The 21,471-nt window shown below is 42.5% G+C and overlaps 1 protein-coding gene across 1 annotated transcript; it reads left to right on the top strand.

Moving 5' to 3' along the window:
- Positions 1-2,216: 2,216 nt before the first annotated feature.
- Positions 2,217-4,846, top strand: LOC112071307 (MARCKS-related protein 1-A). The gene is made up of 2 exons (XM_024138768.2): positions 2,217-2,494; positions 3,816-4,846. The coding sequence occupies exons 1-2, from the start codon at positions 2,411-2,413 to the stop codon at positions 4,308-4,310; spliced, it is 579 nt and encodes a 192-aa protein (XP_023994536.1). The 5' UTR covers positions 2,217-2,410; the 3' UTR covers positions 4,311-4,846.
- Positions 4,847-21,471: the final 16,625 nt, after the last annotated feature.

Here is a 21,471-nt window from a genome sequence, read left to right as displayed (position 1 = left end):
TGCCACAACTTTGGAAGTATGCTTGGGGTCATTGTCCATTTGGAAGACCCATTTGCGACCAAGCTTTAACTTCCTGACTGATGTCTTGAGATGTTGCTTCAATATATCCACATAATTTTCCTCCCTCATGATGCCATCTATTTTGTGAAGTGCACCACTCCCTCCTGTAGCAAAGCACCTCCACATCATGATGCTGCCACCCCCGTGCTTCACGGTTGGGATGGTGTTCTTCGGCTTGCAAGCCTCTCTCTTTTTCCTCCAAACATAACGATGGTCATTATGGCCAAACAGTTCTTTTTTTGTTTCATCAGACCAGAGGACATTTCTCCAAAAAGTACGATCTTGGTCCCCATGTGCAGTTACAAACCGTAGTCTGGCTTTTTTATGGCAGTTTTGGAGCAGAGGCTTCTTCCTTGCTGAGCGGCCTTTCAAGTTATGTCAATATAGGACTCGTTTTACTGTGGATATAGATACTTTTGTACCTGTATCCTCCAGAATCTTCACAAGGTCCTTTGCTGTTGTTCTGGGATTGATTTGCACTATTCGCACCAAAGTACGTTCATCTCTAGGAGACAGAACGTGTCTCCTTCCTGAGCGATATAACGGCTGCGTGGTCCCATGGTGTTTATACTTGTGTACTATTGTTTGTACAGATTAACGTGGTACCTTCAGGGGTTTGGAAATTGCTCCCAAGGATGAACCAGACTTGTGGAGGTCTACAATTGTTTTCTGAGGTCTTGGCTGATTTCTTTTGATTTTCCCATGATGTCAAGCAAAGAGGCACTGAGTTTTGAAGGTAGGCTTTGAAGTACATCCACAGGTACACCTCCAATTGACTCAAATTATATCAATTTGCCTATCAGAAGCTTCTAAAGCCATGACATAATTTTCTGGAATTTTCCAAGCTGTTTAAAGGCACAGTCAACTTAGTGTAAGTAAACTTCTGAACCACTGGAATTGTGATACAGTGAATTATAARTGAAATAATCTGTCTGTGAACAATTGTTGGAAAAATTACTTGTTGCCAATACTATAGTTTGTTAACAAGAAATTTGTGGAGTGGTTGAAAAACGAGTTTTAATGACTCCAACCTAAGTGTATGTAAACATCTGACATCAACTGTATGTAAGAATTCTTTACTTTTCCTACTCACATTAATTCACACTAATAACCTTAAAACACCATTGTGCTTACCCAGACCATAATGTGCTGGTTGGACATGTTCTTCTCACATCACATTTCCAGCAGCATAACAAGGCCATTTTAGTCTGCTCCTCTGACCTCAGTCCCAATAGTCCTTCATGACATTTCTCCACTCCACATTTTATTTTTTAAGGAGGCATGGCATGATAAAGAATAAATACAAAAAATAAAGACAGCCACTTGCTCACATTGCACAAGTACAGGAAATGCGGAAGAGGTTCGAGAGGCAAGGGAAAAAAATTAGCCCAGATGACACCAAAAGTGAAGACCCGACCAAAATAGTTAAAGTAACTGCATATAAATAATGGCCCATATTCAGTGTGTCAAAGTCGAACCAGTGATCAGTTTTTAAGATAAAAAAATAAGATTGTATGGACAGGTGGGGACCTGATCCTAGATCAGCACTGAGATGCTTTGTGAATACTGGACATGTTGCACTTTTCTAAGTGAATAAAATGAATTTGTGACTTTACAAGTTTGACACTCACTATTATTATTCATAATATAATACATAGGACATAAAATATTCCTACAGGAAACTTAACACCCTAAACGGTTCTTTGAGAATCTTTATAAAAGGTTCCTCAGGGAAAAGGTTCCTGGCTGGAAGCACCTTTAGGGGTTCTGTTGGTGTTGCAATCTGAGTAACTCCTTAAGGTGCCTCCAGGAACCTTTCATTTTTAAAGTGTAGAATTGCAGTGCACTGTATGGAGGATTTTCTAATTAGATTAATTTGGAGTAAAGTACTTGGAAACCTTAAGATATGATGCTAGTGTTATTTACTATTTATGTTCAATAAAAATATCTGATAATAAAGATACAATTCTTACTTACTCAGTCGCCATATTCATAACATCTGTAATGAACACTCTCATTGAAGCTGATAGGGGGCGAGGAGGGGATTCCAACCCCAATCCACGGTTGCAGATTGGGTATGTCCGTGTAGTCACGCCCATAGGTGGAGTCCTCCACAATTTTGAGGCACGGTTGAAATACTCACACTTGTAGCCCTAGCCTTCTTTAATTTGTGCTCAGCAGCAGTGAGGTTAGTAGACCAGAGTGGGGAAACGTTTGTTGCTTCCCAAACGTAAAAGGGATCAACACGGATTTCAAAATCTGGCAAGATCTACCTATCTCTGGCTGGATTTAACCGTAAATCGTCTCGGTTTTTATTTTAGATTTTATTTTTGTTTAGAAAGCCTAAAAGATGGGAGCTCAGTTTTCCAAGGGTGGAGTAGCTGTTGATGGAAAAGCCGTCGACGACCCGGCTGTCGCTAAAACAAATGGCCAGGTAAGAGAAACAGTTGTATGCGTCCACATTGGCACCCAATGCCCACCTCCAGCGTGAGTTGGATGGGCAACGTGATACCAGGCTAGCGATACCTCACGGCTAACAGTTACAGTACATTTGACTAATTAGCAAAAACTTATTAGGATAAAAATATGACTATTCGCTCTCGAACCACCTGTTTTGATTGCAGTGATTACATGTGGTAATTAAATGGTTTAGCTAATACTGTGCTTGGTTGAGTGGCTAATTGATGGTGCCATGCGCCACAACCTTTTGTTAAATTCGTCTCGAGTTCTTAGTCTATCTAATCAAGTACAGTAGTTAGTTGTCTGTATTTTAACACCAGGACTAAGTCACATAGTTATCATCTGAATGGAAAGCGGATTTATTTTAACTAGCTTTCTCTCGTGAGTTGGTGCTAGAAGCCGTCAGCGGTCGCCCTCTCGGATGGGCGACAAAGGATGCAAATGAGGACGGCTCGTTACAAACAAAGCGCACGGGCAGGGCAGCAAAGCGTCCTGTTGAAAAAAGCGAGCAATCAGACTTGTGCAATTTTCGATGTAATTTGTAGAGCTGGAAACATTAAATGATCTACTCAAACCTTGTTTTATTGTACATGCCTGTATGCCCGTTACCCGGACAATGAGTCGCTATGTTAACTTTAGCTGACGGTTTTAGAATGGGTACAATTGCCAGTCAACCATCTCATTGAGGCGGCACGTCTACCAGTTGGTGCATTCTTTAGCTAACGTTAACAGATTGTTAATTTCCTCATTTATTCTTGGCCAAAAGGCTAGAACATGTAATCATTTCAATTTAATATGACAAATCGAGAGAAGTTAGTTTGGGTTATTCGAAAGGCTAGAAGAGTACGATATTGACATTTTGCAATGATCTGCAAATTTAGCAATCTGCTTGATTCCATGGGGATTCCTTTGTTCCAAAATTCATCTTGCTGTTCGACTGGTTGTGGTGGAGTACGACTGCCCCCACGTGGTCGATACGAGTAATGCAAACCTGCTGTGCATATGAAGCGTTTTGCTATGCATTTGACCTAGTCAAGTAATCGTCCACAACGACAAACCTCTGATACGTCGGTTGGACATATCACGCTGCCCTTTCTCACAGAATTAAAATAGTCTTGATTTTTATTTCCTAAGCCACATTCTTGATCAACAGTGACTTGTAGATTGAGTCAATTTGGTATTGGTATGGGCTGCTTATAATAGTTACCTTAATTTTCTCCCCATACCAGTTTATTTAGAAAATTATCATTATTATTCTCCACATCTGTAAATTGTTCTCTCACTGTTGTCCACAGGAGAATGGCCATGTTAAAACCAATGGAGATGTCTCTGCCAAGCCCGACGGGGACGCAGCTTCCGTAGACGGGAATGGCACAGCCGAGCCAGCCAAAGAGGGCGAGACAGACGCCATCGAGGCTGCTCCTGCTGCCGAAGGAGAGGTGGCCAAGGTCGAGGGAGAGGCCGCCAAGGATGCCAAGAAGAAGAAGAAGAAGTTCTCCCTGAAGAACTCCTTCAAGGGCATCTCGCTGAAGAAGACCAAGAAGAGCAGCGAGGAGGAGGCCGCCTCCCCCACGGCGGAGGACAAGCCAGAGGAGAATGGCCACGCAGCAAAGGAGACGTCAGCCGCCGAGCCTGTGGCAGAGGCCAAGGAGGAGGCCACCCTGGCGCCAGAGGGTGAGGCTGTAGCAGCAGAGGCCGCTCCCGCAGAGGAAGCCCCTGCCGAGGAGGCCGCTGCCCCCGCAGAGGTCACGACACCCGCAGCATCTGAGACCGAGCCCAAGACAGAGTGACCGTGACTCATCGCAACTACTTGAACTGTTTTTCCAAGATTAAAGTATATAAATATATGAGACTCGTGCCACGTTCTTAAACTTATAGACAAAACTACAAACGAAGAAGGCTATATCACGTTTGCTGATTCAGCCACCAGTTCACTGCCTTTATCATTTCTCTACTGACGGAATCCCACTGGCCCTCTCACGAAAGTGTTGGCTTACGGCGCCCCCTCATGGTACACACTGGGACTGGCGTGTGGGGAAGGTATTGGATTGGATGTAGAATGAATCAGGAATACTGACTTAATTTCCCAATTCATGGAGAAGCATACTTTTACACGAGTGGCAGTCCTATAATGTTTTATTTTTCTTTCTCATCTCTTGGGATGTAAAAATGGACAACGGTTATGGAGCAGGGCATAACACCTCCTTCACTCGAAATGACTGTTATATGGACACAAACCTTTCAAATCATCGTCTAAAAAAATGTATTCTACATTACTATGTTTTACTCCCAAATTAAGTATTTTGTGCTGTATAGAAAAACAAAATTCAAGGAGGGGAGGGGAAAAGGAAATGTCTTCGTTCGTGCATTCTGGTTATTTTCTGGCTAAACCACATTTGAGCTTCTGAGTCTTGCGGTGTTCACATTTCAGAGTTTATGGTGCAGATGTTGGGGTCGTGTACAAAAATGTGAGCTTTTTATCTGCAATTTGTCTCTGTAAATATGTTTTGGCCAATATTTTTGGTTCTCTTTATTTTGCTATCGTTTAAAGATGCTAATGGTTTTATTGTAACTTTTAATAAGAGTAAATAAATGTTTGATCCCCTCTGATTGTGTTTTGCCTCTGTCATCCTATGCGACGTGGATGTGGGAGACCGGTTAGTCTTGGGATAGGATTATCAGTGGACTGTTTTTTGTTTTTTTTCTACAAGCACAGATCTTAAATGGCTGAATAAACCACATTAGTTTCCTCCGTGACCTTTCGACCAGTACATCTTCACCTTTACAGAACTCCAGGAGGATGCTTGAGGTTAACAACTGACAAATCAATGACTGACAAGGTACTGTGCTTATGAGCTGAGTCACAGCATGTCGGTATATCACATCACACTTGGCTGAACGTTCTCTTCTCACTTTAAATTCTTTTGACTTAAACACTCATAACTAGAGCAGACTACACTTTCAATCATTACAGCAGTATGACTTTACAGCTTTATAACAAAAGCTGTATGTGAAGGAAAGCTTGGAAAAATGTTGTGATGTTTCACTAATTGCCACCAATCATTTTCATATTTGACTTTTTTTGTTCAAGTACGTGTCACAGTACTTAACAAGGACTGAGCCTAAACCTCCAAAGAGCAACCGTGGCAACCGGTGAGGTAGAAACCTATGCTGAAGATTGGTGTTTTTTCTATACGAAGTAGCCGTGGTTGGAAATTAGGAGAGAATCTCAATTGGTTTTGCTCGCCTATTTTTAAGGTCAAAGGTAATAGAAGCAGCGAAGAGAGAACATATGCTTCTATGAAATGACTCCTCCAGTCAGCGTCATCAGACAAATTGCGTTTGCAGGGGTGGAATCACGAAATGTGACAATCAAATGTAGCTAGTTGTGCAATACATTTTCTAGATAAAAGGTGAAGTAGCATATTTGTAAATGTGTGCATGCTTTTCTCCTTTGATAAAACACCTGATTGAAGAGGTGTGGTGGATTTTAAAACATGAGGATACTCTTGTGCCTCCTGCCAAAGTAGGTAAGTGAGGGGCGCATACTCTGTTTGCCTACTAACAAATTGACTCCTTGACCACTTATTGTTTTCTGGGTAACGGAGGCAAGGTGGACGGGCTTTTGTTCAATTGACAATCTCCCTAGGTTGTGAGAATTGTGTGGAAGACTGGGTGATCTGGGGTGTATTCATTACTGCACAGCAACGAAAACAAGACTTTCTATTGTACAAATTCAGGTAGGTCCCTCAGTGAATGGATGGGTATAACAATATATAACAATATGATAGAAGCTCAAACTTGCCCTCTCATAGGTGTCATTTTTACCAAACTGCTTAGAAATATCCAAGTATAATCTTCAAAAAGAGGGAAGGCACATGCATGAATAAAGAAACAGCATTTATATTTTGTGGAAGAATTCAGCACAAAAACCGAATGATTCCATGTCCTTCCTATTTGTGACAGGTGGTGACCCCTATAAACTCCCAGTTGATTAAAGGAGGACTGAAGGTCTTTCAGAGACACAGTTCTACCACAAGGTGCAAGTTTTAAGAAAGATGGCAGTACGTGTAAACCCAATATCTCAGCGATGATATGGCAGAAAATTCGGGTGATAACCCGACTGGAATCTGGGTCCCTGCATCTGACAGTCTAAGACCTTAGCAATTACACTCAAAAGAGATCCAAACCTCGACTGAGTTGCACTACTAGATGCTACATATTAAAATATACGGTGCATTCGAAAAGTATTTTGTTACGTAGCAGCCTTATTCTAAAATGTATTCAATTGTTTCCCCCCCCTCGTCAATCTACACAATATCCCACAATGAAAAAGTAAAAACCGTTTTTTAGAAATGTTGGCAAATGTATTAAAAATAAAAAGCTGAAATATCACATTTACATAAGTATTCAGACCCTTTACTCAGTACTTTGTTGAAGCACCTTTGGCAGCGATTACAGCCTCAAGTCAACTTGGGTATGGCACACCTGTATTTGGGGAGTTTTTCCTTTTCTTCTCTGCAGATCCTCTCAAGCTGCGTCAGGTTGGATGGGAGTGTCGCTGCACAGCTATTTTTAGGTCTCCAGAAATGTTCGATTGGGTTCAAGTCCGGGCTCTGGCTGGGCCACTCAAGGACATTCAGAGACTTGTCCCGAAGTCACTCCTGCGTTGTCTTGGCTCTGTGCTTAGGGTCGTTGTCCTGCTGGAAGATGAACCTTYAACCCACTCTGAAGTCCTGAGCGCTCTGGAGCAGGTTTTCATCAAGGTTTTCTCTGTACTTTGCTGTGTTTTGCTTTCCCTCAATCCTGACTAGTCTTCCAGTCGCTGAAAAACATACCCACAGCATGATGCTGCCACGGCCACGCTTCACTGTAGGGATGGTGCCAGGTTTCCTCCAGATGTGATGCTTGGCATTCAGGCCAAAGAGTTCAATGTTGGTTTCATCAGACCAGAGAATCTTGTTTCTCATGGTCAGAGTCCTTTATGTGCCTTTTGGCAAACTCCAAGCGGGCTGTCATGGGCTTTTTCCTGAGGGGTGGCTGCTGTCTCGCCACTCTAACATAAAGGCCTGATTGGTGGAGTGCTGCGGAGATGGTTGTCCTTCTGGAAGGTTCTCCCATCTCCACAAAGGAACTCTGGAGCTCTGTCAGAGTGGCCATCGGGTTCTTGGTCACCTCCCTGACCAAGGCCCTTCTCCCCCGATTGCTCAGTTGGCCGGGCGGTTCCAAACTTCTTCCATTTAAGAATGGAGGCCACTGTGTTCTTGGGGACCTTCAATGCTGCAGAAATGTTTTGGTACCTTTCCCCAGATCTGTGCCTCGACACAATCCTGTCTCGGCGCTCTACGGACAATTCTGTCGACCTCATGGCTTGGTTTTTGCTCTGACATGCACTGTCAACTGTGGGACCTTTATATAGACAGGTGTGTGCCTTTCCAAATCATTTCCAATCAATTGAATTTAACACAGGTGGACTCCATTCAAGTTGTATAAAATCTTAAGGATGATCAATGGAAACAGGATGCACCTGAGCTCAATTTTGAGTCTCAAAGCAAAGGGTCTGAATACTTATGTAGATAAGGTATTTCTGTTTTTATTTTTAATACATTTTCAAACATTTCTAAAAAACTGTTTTCGCTATGTTATTATAGGGTATTGTGTGTAGATTGAAGGAAAAAAAATATTGTATACATTTTAGAATGAGACTGTAATGTAACAAAATGTGGGAAAAGGGGTCCGAATACTTTTTGAATGCACTGTGAGCTACAAAAGTATTGGGACAGTGACACATTTCTTTGTTGTTTTGGCTCTGTACTCCAGCACTTCAGATTTGAAATTATACAATGGCTGATGTTAAAGGTATTTTCCTCCATATCGGGTGATCCGCTTGCCAATTAAAGCACTTTTTGTACATAGTGCTACCTTGATTTAAGATAGTCCTGAAYGAATCGTGAATAATGAGTGAGAAAGTTAGACAGACAAATATCATACCCCCAAGACATACTAACCTCTCACCATTACAATAACAGGGGAGGTTAGCAATTTTGGGGGGAGGGGGGATGATATTTGTGCATCTGTAACCCACTAATTGTTATTCACAATTCATTCAGGACTATCCGTAATCATGGTAGCATCCACATATATKCAGAAGGATTCAWATTCTACTCTTATTTACAATAAAAGTGATTCCAAAATGATACAATACATGATTTACCATTCATTTCTAAAGGGCCGAAAATGATCTGAAACATAAAATGTGAAGCACAACAAAACAAACAGCAAACGCAATCCAACAAGTTTGTGGAGTCCCAAGATTGATGGAATCAAAGCATGCTAGGAATATGGGACCAAATACTATCTCAAATGAGTGCAGGAAATTCAGAAATTGATGGAAATGCAGGAAATTAGGTTTAAGTTGAATTGAACAGTATAAAACAATTAGAATGGGGAAAGACCCATTGAAATAATTTAGAATATGTACAGTGGGGAGAACAAGTATTTGATACACTGCCGATTTTGCAGGTTTTCCTATTTACAAAGCATGTAGAGGTCTGTAATTTTTATCATAGGTACACTTCAACTGTGAGAGACGGAATCAAAAATCCAGAAAATCACATTATATGATTTTTAAGTAATTCATTTGCATTTTATTGCATGACATAAGTATTTGATAACCTACCAACCAGTAAGAATTCCGGCTCTCACAGGCCTGTTCGTTTTTCTTTAAGAAGCCCTCCTGTTCTCCACTCATTACCTGTATTAACTGCACCTGTTTGAACTACCTGTATAAAAGACACCTGTCCACACACTCAATCAAACAGACTCCAACCTCTCCACAATGGCCAAGACCAGAGAGCTGTGTAAGGACATCAGGGTTAAAATTGTAGACCTGCACAAGGCTGGGATGGGCTACAGGACAAATAGGCAATCAGCTTGGTGAGAAGGCAACAACTGTTGGCGCAATTATTAGAAAATGGAAGAAGTTCAAGATGACGGTCAATCACCCTCGGTCTGGGGCTCCATGCAAGATCTCCCCTCGGGGGCATCAATGATCATGAGGAAGGTGAGGGATCAGCCCAGAACTACACGGCAGGACCTGGTCAATGACCTGAAGAGAGCTGGGACCACAGTCTCAAAGAAAACCATTAGTAACACACTACGCCGTCATCGATTAAAATCCTGCAGCGCACGCAAGGTCCCCCTGCTCAAGCCAGCGCATGTCCAGGCCCGTCTGAAGTTTGCCAATGACCATCTGGATGATCCAGAGGAGGAATGGGAGAAGGTCATGTGGTCTGTGAGACAAAAATATAGCTTTTTGGTCTAAACTCCACTCGCCGTGTTTGGAGGAAGAAGAAGGATGAGTACAACCCCAAGAACACCATCCCAACCGTGAAGCATGGAGGTGGAAACATCATTCTTTGGGATGCTTTTCTGCAAAGGGAAAGGACGACTGCACCGTATTGAGGGAGGATGGATGGGGCCATGTATCGCGAGAATCGCTACCCAACAACTTTCCCTCAGTAAGAGCATTGAAGATGGGTTGTGGCTGGGTCTTCCAGCATGACAATGACCCGAAACACACAGCCAGACAAGTAAGGAGTGGCTCCGTAAGAAGCATCTCAAGGTCCTGGAGTGGCCTAGCCAGTCTCCAGACCTGAACCCAATAGATAATCTTTGGAGGGAGCTGAAAGTCCATATTGCCCAGCGACAGCCCCGAAACCTGAAGGATCTGGAGAAGGTCTGTATGAGGAGTGGGCAAAATCCCTGCTGCAGTGTGTGCAAACCTGGTCAAGAACTACAGGAAACGTATGATCTCTGTAATTGCAAACAAAGGTTTCTGTACCAAATATTAAGTTCTGCTTTTCTGATGTATCAAAATACTTATGTCATGCAATAAAATGCTAATTAATTACTTAAAAATCATACAATGTGATTTTCTGGATTTTTGTTATAGATTCTGTCTCTCATAGTTGAAGTGTACCTATGCTAAAAATTACAGACCTCTACATGCTTTGTAAGTAGGAAAACCTGCAAAATCGCAGTGTATCAAATACTTGTCTCCCCACTGTATGTGTTGATACCCTAGGGTCACGCACTACTCATAAAGCAAATGTAGAACTTTTATTAATCAAAAACAAAATACCGTTATACTGTCAAAAATTTGAAAAATACCATGATATGATATTTTGGCCATATCGCCTAGCCAGATATAATGTAAATATTGTTTTTTGGGTCTTTGTCTCCACATACAGTATGTGTCAGCTAGGGATGGAAATTAGTTTAGTCTTTGAACATGATGTTTTCCAATTGAGTTGATTAGGCCGTTGTCTTCAAATCTGTACCTCACTGGTCTGTTGTGCAGTAATGTAAAGTACTGTAATAAATACTTAAAATACTACTTAATAACTTTTTTGGAGTATCTGTAATTTACTATTTATATTTTTGCCAACTTGTCTTTTACTTCACACTACATTCCTAAAGAAAAATAATGTACTTTTTACTCCTTACATTTTCCCTGATACCAAAAGTACTTGTTACATTTTGACAGGAAAATAGCCCAATTCACACACTTATCAAGAGAACCTCCCTGGTCATCCCTACTGCCTCTGATCTGGCGGACTCACTAAACACAAATGCTTAATTTAATATAAGGAATTTGAAATGGTTTTGTACTCTTACTTTGATACTTAAGTATTTAAAACCAAATACTTTAGACTTTGACTGCCCCTCTGAAGCCCTCAAATAAACATCCACAGAGATTGTGGAGATATTGCAAAATCTACCTATCACCTAAACCACTCCTCATCGCGGAACGTTTTCGTTTCCACAAGAGAGATCAGAATGAGGGTGAGTGTTTAGTACATATGTGCAGAAGTTGAAGAAACTGTCTGAACATTGCCAGTTTGGAGAGAGAACTAAATGACCATTAAGAGATGTTAGTGACATTAAATAATTCCTCTAATGTACTCATTATTCAATTCAATCTGTCTATTTATAAGAATTTGTAAGAATACTTGATTAACATACACAATAGACAGAGATACATGTCTTATCAAAATAATAGATAATAATAGTTGTTTATTCTCGGAGCACGCTCCCATTTGATCATAAACACAGGTTTAGATACAAGAGTATGACGCCATAGAGTTACAGAATGAGTCTCATTGTCCTGACAAATAGAAAACAGGTTCAAAAGTTCATATCCTAACCTCACAGGGTACTTCCACATGAAACACACATATAATCATATTATCCTGAAGGCTCACATAATGTGATTACCACTTTAGCAGACACACTCAAGATAAATGGAAGAACCTAAAAAAGTTTATTCTAAACAACCTCAGGGCTAAAGATTGGGTCATGTTCAACCATAGCTTTGTAACGACCTCCTTCTTGCTTATTTTATGACCCACAACAACCAAAATCTCTTTTCCCCAGGCATTGCAGAGTTCAATTAGTCCTATAGTTTTATCTAAAGGCTGGAATTTGTTTAACTATATTAACAAAAATTCCCTAACACGAGATATATTTGTTTTGTTGACTGAAAAACACTGAACACATGTACAGAAAACGTTTGCTCACAGAATCAGATATCACGTTTGCAAAGGCTGTTTGAAGTTGCTGGGGACTGATGGAAATGCGACGAAAGTATGCATTTGAGGTTGCAAATTAAATAAACTACTGACCTATCACAAACTTCCCTGCACAAGTTTTCACGCCAGACCGGACAGCCGCCCCCGTGTGCGCCGAAAAATCAACAGGCTGTGACCAAAGATGGTCACATGAGCCAGAGGACTGCCGTTTCAAGCGAAATTTGTCACAAATGCCAGTAGAAGGGGGCACATTCAAAGAGCATGCAGTGCAAAATTCAGTCACAACAGGAAAACTGGGAAAAATTAAAGGGTCATGTGAATGCACGTAGCAGAGAACAGTGGCAGATGATTCAAGATGACAACGATTAATTGGTACAGTTGGAATTAAAACACAGTGAGCTTCTCCAACAGTAGCATATATGGTGACACCAGATATCGAAGCAAACCCTCAAATGGAGCTGCGACACATGGAACTGCAAGTGTCTATAAGTCATTACGTCTACAATGAGCACTTCAAAGGCTATCAAGCTGAAGACACCAAATGTGTTGCTGAAGACCTACTCAGGAGAGAGCATTGAGCCCATATGGGGCGTGTGTAGTCCACTGTCAGCAGTGAGTATCGCGGATGGGCCAAACACCAAGGCCTAGTTACAGCTGTATGAAGGCTGGCTCGGATAACTGGCCCCCCATTATTGGCAGGGAAAGGTTTCAAAAATAAAGCTGAACTGCGCTGAGTATTGAAAATCTCGCACACGTTCCAGTCCAAAGAGAAAGACATCAGCACCAAACACTGGAACCACTTGCGCGAAGGAAATACAAACACATGTTTCAAGTGATCAGATGGGAACAAGTAAAAAGGTGCTAGTCACACAAACCTAGTACTGGAGAGATGACGCAACCCCACAAAATTCTGCCAAAGCCAGATTGTTCCATACTCCCTGAGACCAAAGGTGGACAGCGGAAATCCGATCGCTTGCAGGATACAGGGATCCTCTGCACGAAAGTGGAACCAGAAGCGAATGTGGCCACACCCATAGTTTCCTATTTGAAGAGGAGGGTCTGGTTGAGAAATGTGTTGGGGCACTTTCAAGGTAACTGGTGAATTCCAATGTTGCATGTCTGACCAATACCCCTTGCCACGTCTGGAGGAATCTTTGCTGCACTAGCTGGTGGGAAACCCTTCAGTTAAAATCGATCTGAAACAGGCTTTACCTCTGCAGCCTAACCGGTTTGAAGAGAGAACTCCCAAATCAGAACTGACAAATAAAACACACACAAAGGTTTCTAATAGGATAGACCCGCCTGGTTTTGGGCATCGCATCGGCCCCAGCCATTTGCGCATACGAAACTTTGACGCAGATTTTGCAAGGATACCCAGGAACCCAGTGTATTACTGGAGTACATGATCATAACAGGACGCACCGACAAAGAAACCTGGACTAACCTGGAAAAGAGGTCCTGAAAAAGACTGACAGAGTCAATGTCTAACAGGCAAAACGTACAGTAAGTGTGAGTTCCTTCAAAGACAAGATTGTCTTCTGTGGACATGGAATATGACGGCAATGGATTGCAACAAAAACACAGGACAAAATCGAGCAGTGGGTACAAGGACACCACGACCACAAAATATCACAGTAAGTATAATCTTTTGCGGGACTGATCAATTACTACAGAAGATTCCTCCCAACCTTTCGCAGTACTCCAAGCCTCTTTTCTAAATCCAGCTCCTGGAAAAGAGATACGGCATGGCGGTGGACAGAACAGTGGTGACAAATGCATTTCTTGGAGGCAAAACGGCTCATCACATCTGAACAGGTCCTGATGGCCATACGGACCCTGAACTGCCATGAAGTTGGCTGTGACGCCTCCCCGTTCAGTCTTAGGGGCCGTCCGTTTCACACACACTGAAACGATGAGTCGAGAGGCCAGTTGCATTCGAAGCTCACGACATTGAATGATGCAGAGAAAAACTACTCACAAATTGACAAAGAAGCAACTGGCGCTAGTGTGGACGGCGTCAAGAAATTCCACGCATACCTTATAGGCAAGCGTTCACACTGGTTAACGGATCACCAGCCGTTGCTTTCCCATTTCGTCCAAGAAAGGCATTCCCTGGAAAATGACAGCAGCCAGGTTACAGCGATACGCCTTGTTCCTTTGCCAGTCATATGTATACATTGAGTTTAAGCCGTCGTCCCTCCACACAAAAATGCCAGAATGGATTATCCAGACTGCGCCGTTGTGCAAGAGAAAGACACAAGAGGAGGTGTGACTGCAGTGGAATTTCCATACCCGCTCAGCCTCCGAGGCACTACGGTCACAAAGCAACAGTTTATCAAACAGGGATGACAAGGAAAGACTGTGACCTTGTCAAAAGTGTACACCTAACCATGTCAGGGTGGCCAGCTACGGCAGAAAGGAGAGCTGCTCCGTATTCTCCAGCGGAGAACACAGCGCAAACGAATTACAACGTTAGCCAAGGATGTTTGATGGTGGGAAGTGAGAGTCCATTGAATACCCCACGAACATGCCAACATCAGGTTCTTGCAGCAACTACGATGAAGGTCATGTTGGAATTGTCAAAATGAAGCGCCGCAAGGAGCCACTTTCAGTGCCACGGTCTTGGATCAAACAGATAGAAATATGGCAAAGAATTGTAAGCGGTATGTTTTGGAACCCTTCACATGCCTTCTCTGTCCCAGTCCAACCCCTTGGGAATGGCCCACCAGAGCATGGCAAGAATTTCAATGTGGACTACGGCTGGTCCCTTTGAAAAGCAATGTTTCTGGCTTATAGTTGATGCCCATTCCAAATGGCCAGAGGTTTTTGCACTGACCTGCCCCCCTCAGCTCCAGACGATAGAGTGTCTAGAAACAACGTTTGCACACTTTCGATTGCCGCTGCAGCTAGTAAGTGACAACGCGCAATGCTTTCTGTAAAGTGACGAGTTTACAGATTGCATGTCAGTAAATGGAATCAGAACATCAACCTCAGTCCGTACACCCTGCCACCAATGGGCGGGTCAGAGACGCTTTGTGCAAACCCTAAAGCAAGGACTCCGGGCAGCAAAACGAGATGAAGGGATCGTTTGAAAACAAAACTGGCCAAGTTCCTGGGGGTTTTCTCCTCCGCCTAAAACGAACCCCACAATGCCACGACAAATGAAAGCCCGCCACATTGATGTTCGGGATGGCCTCTCCGCACGACGGCTGGGACATAGAAGCCTAAACAGGCGTAAATGAAGCTGCTGACAAACAAGCCCAAAAAATGCTCCGTGGACGGAAGGCGCCATCTCCAAACAGGACAGGAGAGTGAATGGTGCGAGACTGGTTTTCGATTTCTCCAAAACGGCAACGAGGTGTACAAAGCAATGTTATGCCACCATTAATGTGGCCAAGAACTCCTGCAGATCAACCAAAATGTGTGCACACGTTGGTATCTGAGTTGAGCCCTGCGGTAACTCGTATATTGAGCCAGTGGGAAGAACTGAAGCCTCGCACTTTGAGTGACCAGGCCAGTGACTGATACAGTGGCGGATGTCTCCACGCCAGTACATGGACAAGACAACTATGTTCAGCCTGAACATTCTTGAAATCGAACCCTGGTTCCGACTTACAAAGTTGGCAAGTGAAGTTCATTTGAGGGAGAGCAAACAGATCCTATCCAAGCTTTTGACATATGTACACCTCTTAACATCGATTTTGCAAGCAGAGTATCCAATCCTATGGCAAAAATTGATTCCTGAAGGATGCCATTTGATGGACATTCTCAGTCCATCACCATAACCTGTGTACATGTTCGAGAGCAATGGTGTACCAACTCAGTCTGCTCCAGAGTACGAAAAAAGATCATTCGTAGACAAGTGTATCAACTACATTGTTAGCTTTAAGCAAGGAGCGCAAGCAAGGCTACCAGACAACCTAGAAGCCATTGCGAAACATGGCCTGGTTCAGGTGTTAGGAAACGCTAAAGACAATAAAGGCAGCACTGGAAATTATTAAAAGTAGTCTGAGCTACTGGGGTAGGTTAGGGTTGCGTCAATTCAATCTGGTTAAGGACAAGAATGACAAGAGTCACTAATTGTTATGCTAATGTACTTTTTATTAACTAAGTAAATAAATGGCAAAGTGAATTTCCGTATATAACGGGTTCACTGTAACATCAGCAGGAAATGAAAACAGAAGAAGACACTTGTTCCTGACAAAAGATTATGATAATATACTCAATAACAGAGATAGTTCCACTTCCGAGCCGGCTGTCAGAGTAGAGACTGGGCGTGGTTTAACTTACCCAGCCTAATCGTTGATCGTTGGCGCCTTACAGCCAGTCCTGGCCCCTTAGCGCATGTGATGTCCCGTACGCTGTTGCGTGAAGATTAACGCTCCTTCACCCCAAAGACTAGGGTCCGACAGCTCTTAATATTGTCTGAAGCTTATTCGGCACCTGTAATACAATGGCACTGTTCTCGCTCAAGGTAACCACAGCTTCCCAGCACCTTAATCTGGCTAACTGTTACTTCCAGCAACCACACACACAGACCCCAGGCTCCCAGGGCCAACAGTTGTTGTCAAATCCAATCACATTTAAAACGTTGCTAGATCCACGTTTGTTATAGTATTCAATCATATGTACTACAGTTGCTAATCAACGTTTGGTATAGTATTGGGGTTATAGTGCATAACTCAGAACCTCACAGATGTTCTTCGTGTTCTAAGTTTATCTGTTATTGTCTATTGTACACCACAGCAGCAGTCCCCCTGATTCACCCTCCTGTGTCTCTCTAAATTAGCACAGTCTCGGTTCACACAGTACAGCGCCCACAAGCGCTCCTTCTAACAACACACACATCAGATTTGCCTTGTTCCATATCTTATGGCTCAGATACATTTGGTTGCAATTGTCAGGCTGTGGCACCTCATGGTAGACAGAGCAACTGTAAGAGTAGAGAACTAATGGAAAATGCAAGTTTCACATGAGTCAGTAATTCAAACCTTTAAATGCAATAAGAAAGCCCTACTAGCCTATAGTTTAGTTAAAGGCATCGTCAAAAAACCTTATAAACCCCACGAAGTCCCCCCGTTTGACACCTAAGGTGTCAACATAGACATTTTTGATTCCCATCCGTTTGACACCAAAAAAGGTGTCACATACAATAAACATTTCAATCCCTTTCCATAACTGAGGTGGGCTTCGTTACCACCCAGGAACTTAAAACCTTCTAGGGAGAAACAGTGTTATTCATAACCTCTTTTACAGCAAACCATGGGTCCATCCTCAGTCAACCCCCTCTGTTCTTGGTCCTCGCATCCTCCCCACTTAGCTGGCAAGCAGGGTCATCATGCCAAGAAGGTCTGTTTTGCCGCATCTGCAATAGATCTCTTGCACAGTTAATGCCAAGCAGCGCAACATAGTAGCACAAGAAAACACGACTACTGAGGGTCAGAAACTCCGAGTAACCATCAATGCAGTGTAACCACCAAACCAACCCCCAGCCAGGAGAACATCCACTCTCCTGCCACACCTGCAAGACCCGTCAATGCTCCACAGAATAACTCTCCAAACCCGCTCAGGAGCTTTTGAAATGCCCCATCCGGAACTGGTAATTGTTGAGGGATAAACGTGTAACAATGTTTCCAAACATTTTACATACACTCCCTGGTTGGCCAGAACATGTCTAGTGCTAAGCCTAATTTCTGTCAAGTATGTTCGAAGAGGTTGGCATCCAATGTTACAGCCATCCCCTTTAAGTGCTGTGTGGGTGTAGTAAGAATTCGTGGGGACACCCTATTGGGACCCCAACAAGGTTGGGTGGATGTTATCTGTACCTCGGACCAAAGGAGCGTCAACGGTTTCTGCGTCCTCCTGGGTTGGTTCCCCGAGCCTCTGTGTCGTGCAGCTCCCAGGAAGTTGGTTAGCTGTAAACTCAATAATAGTCAATGGTGTTATCAGACTGGCCAAAGCACAGTGCCATGCCAGTCTCCTTTCAAAATGGGGGGGGGTCAAACCGCCTGGCAGGTCCACACATCCACCATACATCAGCAAACAACCTCTAGTTCATAGTGACATTAGTGGGATGGCAGGCAGTAGTAGGGAGCCTCCTAGTCTATACCGCTAACCTGTAATGTTACAGCTGTAATTTCCCCCATATGCCTCAACTCGCCACGGTGCCTTCTGGGGAGGGACTTCATGGGAACACAAGACTCAGAGTTTTACCACAGGGTTGAATTTGGCTTATTATAATAGAAACTTTCCAATATGCACATCAAACATTCCCATTACTTAGGGCAAAATGGTGAGTATGCCAGAATAGTCTTATATGGTCCACATACGACACAGTCCTTTCCTTTAAGTGTTTTGGCAGTGTATCTTCATATAGGGCCAACCACATATTCTCCCTTCCTCATAAACCAGTTTCAAGTCCCGCATTGGTCACGTACTGAGAAGTCATTCACATTTATTACCTGGTACCGATTTGAGAGCTTACGGTTGATGGGCGTGGGACTTGGTCTTGAAGTGGTGGAGGAGGCCGGCTGAACCTGGCCTGTTTGGAATCCTGGTGGTGGCTGCTGGCAGCAACTGTGAGGTAACGCAATCCCCATCGTATCCCAATTAGATAGCGCTAGTAGACCAACAGTCCTGTAAGCCCCACACCCTCTCAGAGAACACATCATCAGCTTCAGAGACCAAGCAACACTTGTTCACTTCTATGAACGTACAAACAGTGAGAGAGGGCGGGGTCAGGGATTTTTCATTAAGGGAGTTGACCCCCGAACTCTATTAGGCAACGGTCTTTCTCTTAACTCTGTGAATCCCATTTCGGCACGTGGTCAGTGTTGTCTTACCCTCCAAGTGCGATATGGACCCGTCCGTCCCCCCAGGTCGAGTGAATCCTAGCCGCTCCTTTAATTCACCTGTAATGCATAATCTTGGACATGACAGGTTTGGTTAACAAACAGTTTCTCATTTGTTCTATCTGATATATATTTAACTTCTATGCCTATGTGTTAGCTGATAATTATATTATTATTAATTATTTAGTTTTAAGTGTTAGTTATTGTTATCCAATAGGTCCCACATCCCTATCCTATGACACAATGTACCCATCCCCCTTTTGATACCTGTCTATGCCAGGTAACCAACTACTATTCATAAAATAATGACTTTAGGTAAGATAGTAAAATATCCTTAAGTTCTGACAATATCTGTAGGAGCCCAGGCCCTTTCAAAAACATCCCCTCTCTGTTCTCAAACTTCAGGTCTCAGCAGTCGGGAGGGCTCCTCTGTCTGCCCTTTCCCTTATCTGTTCTGTAAATATCCTCCTGTTACACTTCCTCTTTCCTCCTAGAAGTTATTTCCCCCTGCTCCATAATTTGTCCTACCTCAATTCCATTTTTTCCTCTGTGGTCAAGCTACAATTTATGTCAAGAGCTATAAACTCCATTATAATTAATTACCGTGCAACTAGTATCCCAGATGACCACAATGTATTATCTTCGGCATGCCCCCCTGTGGGTGATCAGAACCACTGGGAATGCAATGAAGACTGGCAAAGGTTAACCACCCCCTTACATTCGGTCCCATACCATATTAACCTATTAAAGAACCCTTTATCTTAAAAAATAAAAATTTAAATTTCCCTTGTCTAATTAAAACTCAGAAAATAGAAACTCCATAATATGCCCATATATCGAGTGTGTCCTTTAAGATAATTTGGTCCTCTGGAACATGGAAATCCCCTTAACCCACAAACGTTTACTAACAAACAAAACATAATAATATATGATAATACCCTCAAATCATTCGTTTTAAATTTCCTCTAATGTTTCATGTAACTGTCCCTGCCCATCCCAATAACATAACCTCCATAAGTTGATCAAAATGGCGCCCCTCTAGTGACTTTTCATGTAACGTCATTCAGTCTTTCTCAAAAATTTTCTCCCCAAAATTACTTAACCCCTGCCATTTACAACTCACACCAACGTGAAAACGTGTACTGTCCCTGTTAAAAATAAAACCTAACCAGCCAGCCTACCAGGTGCGGGCCGTCATGTGTTCCGCATATGAAAACAAGATCATGTTTAGATACGTTTACTTCTTGTTTGAATCCCTGGTGTTACCTTAACCAAAAACCAAAACTTTAGCCCAACTTTAAAGTGACTCAAAGCTATAGCACTCTTTTCCCTCTAAATAACACAACCATTTTCCCCTGTCATAATTTGATACGGCCACACCCGGTGGGGAAGAACAAATTGTATCCAAAGTTCCTCCTAATATTCGTTACATATACATTCACACTGTTGCTCTCCTTTAATTAAAAAAACCCTCAATACTATAGTATTATAACTAAATGGAATGAACAATCCCCAATATAAACGTGTAAGCACAACAAATTCCGTCCTGTCTCTAGCAACGTACCCGAAAATTAGTAAGCCAATACAATACAAACTAACTGTCTTATTCAGCCTCTAGGCAAAACATCTACTTTACCCCTTCCCCCAACTGAAATTTGCAACCAAAACTCTATAAGAAACATTCTCAATAACGGTTGTTCAAGCGGCCCATAGGCAAGAGCAACGCATTCCATCGAAATTGCCCTCGCTTTATTCGAATGAATTAGTCTCCTCAATTCAACCTAAACAACCTATAAAACGTACAGCTCATATCTTAACAAACACTAAAACCGTATCTTACCGGTGCAAAACCTATAAATATTCAATTACACTAGAATATTTTAGTCTAATCGATGTAAGGGCTGAGATACGAACCCCAGTCTCCCGTTGAAAGGCAAAAACTCTACCGCTGAACTACCACAATATTGAAAATGATTTGAGTTTCCCCCGCAACAAGTAATATTGTACATTGTCTGTATTCGCAAACTCCCCAGAAATATTACAATTCAAAGGTCCAAGAGCTTTTTACTCAGCAGCGAGGATTATCTGTATCTTTTCTACTCCGAATGGTTTAAGTTTGTCCGTTATGTACCAGCATTCAACCAGGGCTCCCCGCGACTGAGAGTCAGTTGGCGCGCAATACTGCCATCTTCTGTCCATTCTCTGTATAATTTTTCTCCATTTATTTTAGAGTAGATTTTCAGTGTTTATCATCACTTTTCGAATTGGGCCATTAAGTTTAACTAATTTTATCCCAAATGGTTATATTTGGTATATTCTCCTAATTGACTATGATTAAAATAGTGGGTAAGTGTGTTACTGTCTAATGGTAAATTATTAGAGCGTATTACACGTTATATCCTTACTTCCTCTTACATATAAGCCTGATTATTCATACACGACAATCATATAGCAACAGACATAAAGGTGTGACTTATCTTATATCCAACACGTCTTATCAATCAGTA

This window comes from Salvelinus sp. IW2-2015, unplaced genomic scaffold, assembly GCF_002910315.2.
Source record: "Salvelinus sp. IW2-2015 unplaced genomic scaffold, ASM291031v2 Un_scaffold1574, whole genome shotgun sequence".
Lineage (NCBI taxonomy): Eukaryota > Metazoa > Chordata > Actinopteri > Salmoniformes > Salmonidae > Salvelinus > Salvelinus sp. IW2-2015.
This window is presented reverse-complemented; position numbering and strand designations above follow the sequence as displayed.

Excerpts from the sequence above, each read along its gene's own strand:
- LOC112071307 (XM_024138768.2), top strand. The coding sequence starts at position 2,411 with ATGGGAGCTCAGTTTTCCAAGGGTGGAGTAGCTGTTGATGGAAAAGCC. Across the intron at positions 2,495-3,815 it reads TCGCTAAAACAAATGGCCAG|GAGAATGGCCATGTTAAAAC; the intron begins GTAAGAGAAACA and ends TGTTGTCCACAG.